The 4,768-nt window shown below is 45.4% G+C and overlaps 1 protein-coding gene across 2 annotated transcripts in view; it reads left to right on the forward strand.

Annotated features, from left to right (window-relative positions):
* Tomm34 (translocase of outer mitochondrial membrane 34) overlaps positions 1-2,352 on the forward strand; it is a 17,631-nt gene extending 15,279 nt beyond the window's left edge. For both annotated transcript variants that reach the window (XM_010631480.3, XM_010631481.3), the window contains 2 exons: positions 976-1,102; positions 1,322-2,352. In XM_010631480.3, the coding sequence (XP_010629782.1) occupies positions 976-1,102; positions 1,322-1,426 (232 nt within the window). In that variant the 3' untranslated portion in view covers positions 1,427-2,352. The remainder of the gene's footprint in view (positions 1-975; positions 1,103-1,321) is intronic.
* The last annotated feature ends 2,416 nt before the right edge of the window (positions 2,353-4,768 follow it).

Genomic DNA, 4,768 nt, shown 5'->3' on the forward strand with positions numbered 1-4,768 from the left:
ACCTCGACTCAGCAGTCCCTGGTCCAAGGTTAAGCACTGTAGCACCATTCATTTACAGACTGGAAACAGTGAAAATACTACTGATGAGCAACTGGTAAAGTAAGTTCAATTGTGTGTATCAAACTAAGTGAATACCCTGTACCCACAGTTGAGATGATGGGATTGAATGGATTTGGGTCACAAGTTCCAGGATATCTGACAGTTGTGCTTTTGTGACAGACAGTCTTTGGAGAAAAGGGCAAACTTGAATAATGTGAGGTACTTTTCTCCTACTAATGGTTAATATTTTGTTTTATGGGAGGTACAAAATTATTTTTCCCAGCATTTTATTATGAAAATTTTCAAACTACAGGAACCTTGAAAGAAAAGTACTTTGAATATCATACACATTATCAGCTATAGCAGTGGCCAGCCTTTGCATGCATGCTGCGGCAGGCTATTATTGAAAGCTCTAAAAGATTTGTCTGTCCACCTCATTATTTTTAATGCATTTCAAAGTAAATTGCAGAATCTTCATATTTTACCCCTAACATGTCAGCATGCTTAATCATCGACTGGAGTTCAGTATTTGTGTTTATTTTTTTCTAAGAGTAGATACTTTTCTACTCCATCAAGGGTTTGGGTCTCGGGGTGGCTTTTCCTTTGCTTAAAAGTGCCTGATGAGAGTGAAGTAGACAGTATGACAGAACTAAACCAGGTCAGGGTCAGGAGTCATGCAAACCCACCTGGTTTGCACCTCAGAGACCTGGCAGCAGTGGTAGCACCTTAGAAAAATCCTTCATCCCTCCATACCAGCTGAACGTTTTTTATAATATTTTTTCATCTGTAAGAAGGGGTAGGATTGTTGTATGAAAGAAGATAGAAAGTAAGAGCACAGAGAAGGAATTCAGCAAATCACAGATTGGTCAACAGCTACCTTCCACCTTGTGGGGCCCATAGAAGTGACTGAACCTCTACAATCATCTTTCTCATCAGAGCGCTCTGCCATCTGGTCCTGAAGCAGTACAAGGAGGCAGTGAAGGACTGTACAGCAGCCCTCGAGCTGGATGGAAAAAATGTGAAGGCATTTTATAGACGTGCTCAAGCCTATAAGGCACTCAAGGTAAAGGGTCTTGCCCAGAGGGGCCAACAGAGCTAGAGATTTATGTCAGGGCTGGCCTTTATAGTCATGGGTTGAGGCAGTACCTACTGAGGGTCTTCCCCTCCAGGACCTCAGGACAGTGGGCTTGAAATCACTGCTGCCTCAACAGCTGTCCCCACCCCAACTAGATCTCCCTTCATCCATACCCCTTCCCCACACTCTTTTCTTCTCTCCCATTAGGACTATAAATCCAGCCTTGCAGACATCAGCAGCCTCCTACAGATAGAGCCCAGGAATGGCCCTGCACATAAATTGCAACAGGAAGTTAACCAGAACCTGAAGTGAAAATCCAGAAAGGCTGCAAGAACTCTACCTGACCTTCCCAGAGAAGCCAGGGCCTCCCCTCTGTGTCCACCCCTGGAACCAAGCATGCCCCAGCGGGACCGCTGAAGCATCCCTTTCCCCAGCCCCTAAGAGGCAGCAGCCTTTTACCCTTTGTGAGGCTTTTCTTCAAATTAAGCCCATTGTACTCAAGCACAGTGTTTTACCACAGAGCTTCCCACTCCAGCTAAAGTGTGAGGCTGGAGTATTGTTCCCAGTTCTACTCCAGACAGCTAGAGAGGGTCACACACAGGTCCTTATTAGCAACACACTTTGCTTTGTTCCTGCCCCAAGTGTGTACAGACTAGACTGTGTGCTGCCCTCAGCAGACCCCACTTCTTTGCAATTAATCTGAACACACTAAACACAGAGGTTGGTGACACACTGAAAGTCCTGCCCACCTACACACAGTAGCCTGTTGAGCTGGATCTCCAGGGCTGCCATCTCCCCACGGGTGCAGCTGCTGTCCCCATCCTGACCTTGGCACAGTCTCCTGTGTCTGAGCCCCAGTGCCTTTAGTCTTGGCCCTCCTTTGGTGGGAAGGCAGAGCCCCACCCTTGGAGGCTGTCTTTGACTCTGCTGCTGTCGACTGTATGGAGACACCCAAAGCATTTCAAGAGCCCTGTGGTTATGGCTGCTCCTCGTGGGATGGGGTGAGTCCTTGAGGTCAGTGTCCTTCTACTCTGGGCAGGAATCTGCCTTTTTCTCCCAGCAGCGGCCCCTCCAAGCTTCTTAGTTCTTTGTAATATGTTCATCTGAAGTGACGTGATTTTGTTGAACTGGGTATTTAAACTGTTGCATTAAACTTTCTTTTACCCAAATCTGTTGTATTTATATTTGCACCTTTTCAGCATTGTGCCTGGAACTTTGTAACACTAATAAAAGTTATTGCTTCTTGGGCTTTCATCTATTCAATGAGCAAATTTACTGAAATATATGTATAGGCCAAGCTTTGTGTATGGTACTATGTAGACAACAGTGAATAAATAGTACTGTACCTGTTCTCAGAGGGCTGATGGTGGGATGGCAGGGAGTTAATCAGATAATCACCCAAGTGTAAAGCCACAACTAGCTGAAGAACTGTGAAGCAGACATCCAACAGTATCTTAACCTGCCTGCGTGGGGCGTGAAGTACTGTGGAGGGTAAAGGGTTCCTGGGGAGGTAGAGCTATACTGAGTTTTTTGGTTTCTTTTTTTGAGACAGGATCTCACTATGTAGGCTGTCCTTGGACTCATTATGTAACCCAGGCTGGCCTCAAACTCACAGCAAACCTGCCTTAGCTTCCCAGGTGCTAGGATTACAGATGTGCACCACTATGTGTAGCTCATGCTGAGTTCTAAGGTGAGAAATTAGAGCCAGGTACAGTGGTGCACGTCTGTGATCCTGGCTACTAAGGAGGCTGAAGCAAAAGGATAGTGAGCTCAAGGTCAATTTGGGCAACTTAGACCCTAACTCAAAATTTAAAAATTTAAACTTTGAACTGGGGAGCAGTTCAGTGACTTGCCAAGCGTGCACAGAGACCTGGGTACAATCCTTAGAATGCAAAAGTGAAGTGAGTTAACTGGTGAAGAGGGGAGCGCATATGTACAGACTACTAGGAAAGACATGGTGAGGGAAGAGAGGGGCCAGAAAGTGCCATTCAAGTTCACAAACGACGTGAGGCTGAGAACTTTAGGGTCTAGCCAGAAGGTGCTCTCCCTTCTTGAACTGGGTACTGAATTGTTTTCACCTTAAGTAGAAGTTTCATGACTGCACAGCAAAGCAGTTTGTACTGTACCTCTGCTCCCATCAGTACATATAAGCTCCCCCATCTCAAACCTACCCACTCTACCCCACTCCAGAACAATTCAGAAAACACAGAATCGTGGTACACCTCATTATCCTCACTGTCCATCGTCTCCTGGGAAATGGGGATATACTCTTAGCAGTGATGGCAAGAGATGAGTACCCAAACTGCAGCCCAGAACCCACTTAATTATTGCAAAGAGCCAACACTGCAATTAAGCCTGAATACTGAGGTTTTAGTTTAGAAAAAGCAACTCCTACATTAACATCATTTGTCTTAAAGACAAACATGCCATTAGGTTCACCATCATTGCACTATAGCATGAAAGCCCTGGTTTTAATCTTCAGTGCTGGAAGAAAAAAACCTGTCATAGGTTAACATTTCTAGGAAAGGTACAGGTAACTTAGTGTGATTTTCTTAATGGCCATAATTGAATTCTATCACCAGCCCCAAGAAGTCATTCCACAGGTATGGGAGTGACAGGGTCTCCTTTAGACTGAAGTCATATCACGTAGGGTTGCAGGCATGGAAATTTCATCCTTACTCTAACAATAACTGAAGCTACTGAAGGACTTGCACCAGGATGAGACATCAGGCTTGCATTCTGTGCAAAGCCATCTCCGCATGACAGGACAGATGGGAAGAGAGCCTGCACAGATGCAGTGAAAGCCTGTTGCCAAAGTCCAACTGATCTTGGACTAAAATGAGGATAGTGGATTTGGAGAGAAGTAGAAAGGTTTGAGAGGAAGTGGTAAAATTGATACATTTCATATGGAAGACAAGATGCAAAGTAAGCAGTAGCAGAGGGGCTGGGAAAACCTTTAGATTTTAGCTTATGCAACAGAATGAGTAAGATTTGTAAGAACAGTTGAAGCAGAATAGCAGCACAACCTTAAGGAGTCAGTCCAATTTGTTGCTAGAGAACGTGGAGCAGTACCATTGAGCTGGGCTGTGATTTTTGCCACTGCCCTTTGGCAGCTCAGGTATAGAGGGCAGAGAGCCTCAGGTCTACGCCCCCAATGGGAGGTGAGCTTAAATGTCCTGAAGACCCTTTGTGAGAGACTCCCCTGTTCCCAACAGGAAGGAAACCTGACCCTGAAAAGCATCCTAACACATGCCTAGGAGGGATCTTAACCATGCTAGATAAATCTCCAGTCACCCTACCTCTAGGGTGTTTGCTTGCCCTGCAGGGTACTCAAGGCAGTTTTCAGACACATTAAATGTGGACTGTCGCTTTGGTCTTATTTTTTCAGTCCATTGCATGATACCATTGATCATTCCACCACACTGTCTATGGGCCAGTTGTTTCTAGTTCAGGACCACTACAGTCCAGCTCAGTTCCTGACTCTTCTGTTTTAGTGCACACACTCTGTGTACTAAAGCACTTTGGGTTCTGTTCCTTACAGCCAAAGCCCCAGCCCTGTCAAGTCTACCCTCTACTCTGCCCCAATTCCCTCAAACAGAAGACAGCCTCCTGGAGACAAGATGGATTTTGCAATACTTTTAATGCACAAAACAA

Source organism: Fukomys damarensis, unplaced genomic scaffold, assembly GCF_012274545.1.
Source record: "Fukomys damarensis isolate Sample0158 unplaced genomic scaffold, DMR_v1.0_HiC HiC_scaffold_22, whole genome shotgun sequence".
Classification (NCBI taxonomy): domain Eukaryota; kingdom Metazoa; phylum Chordata; class Mammalia; order Rodentia; family Bathyergidae; genus Fukomys; species Fukomys damarensis.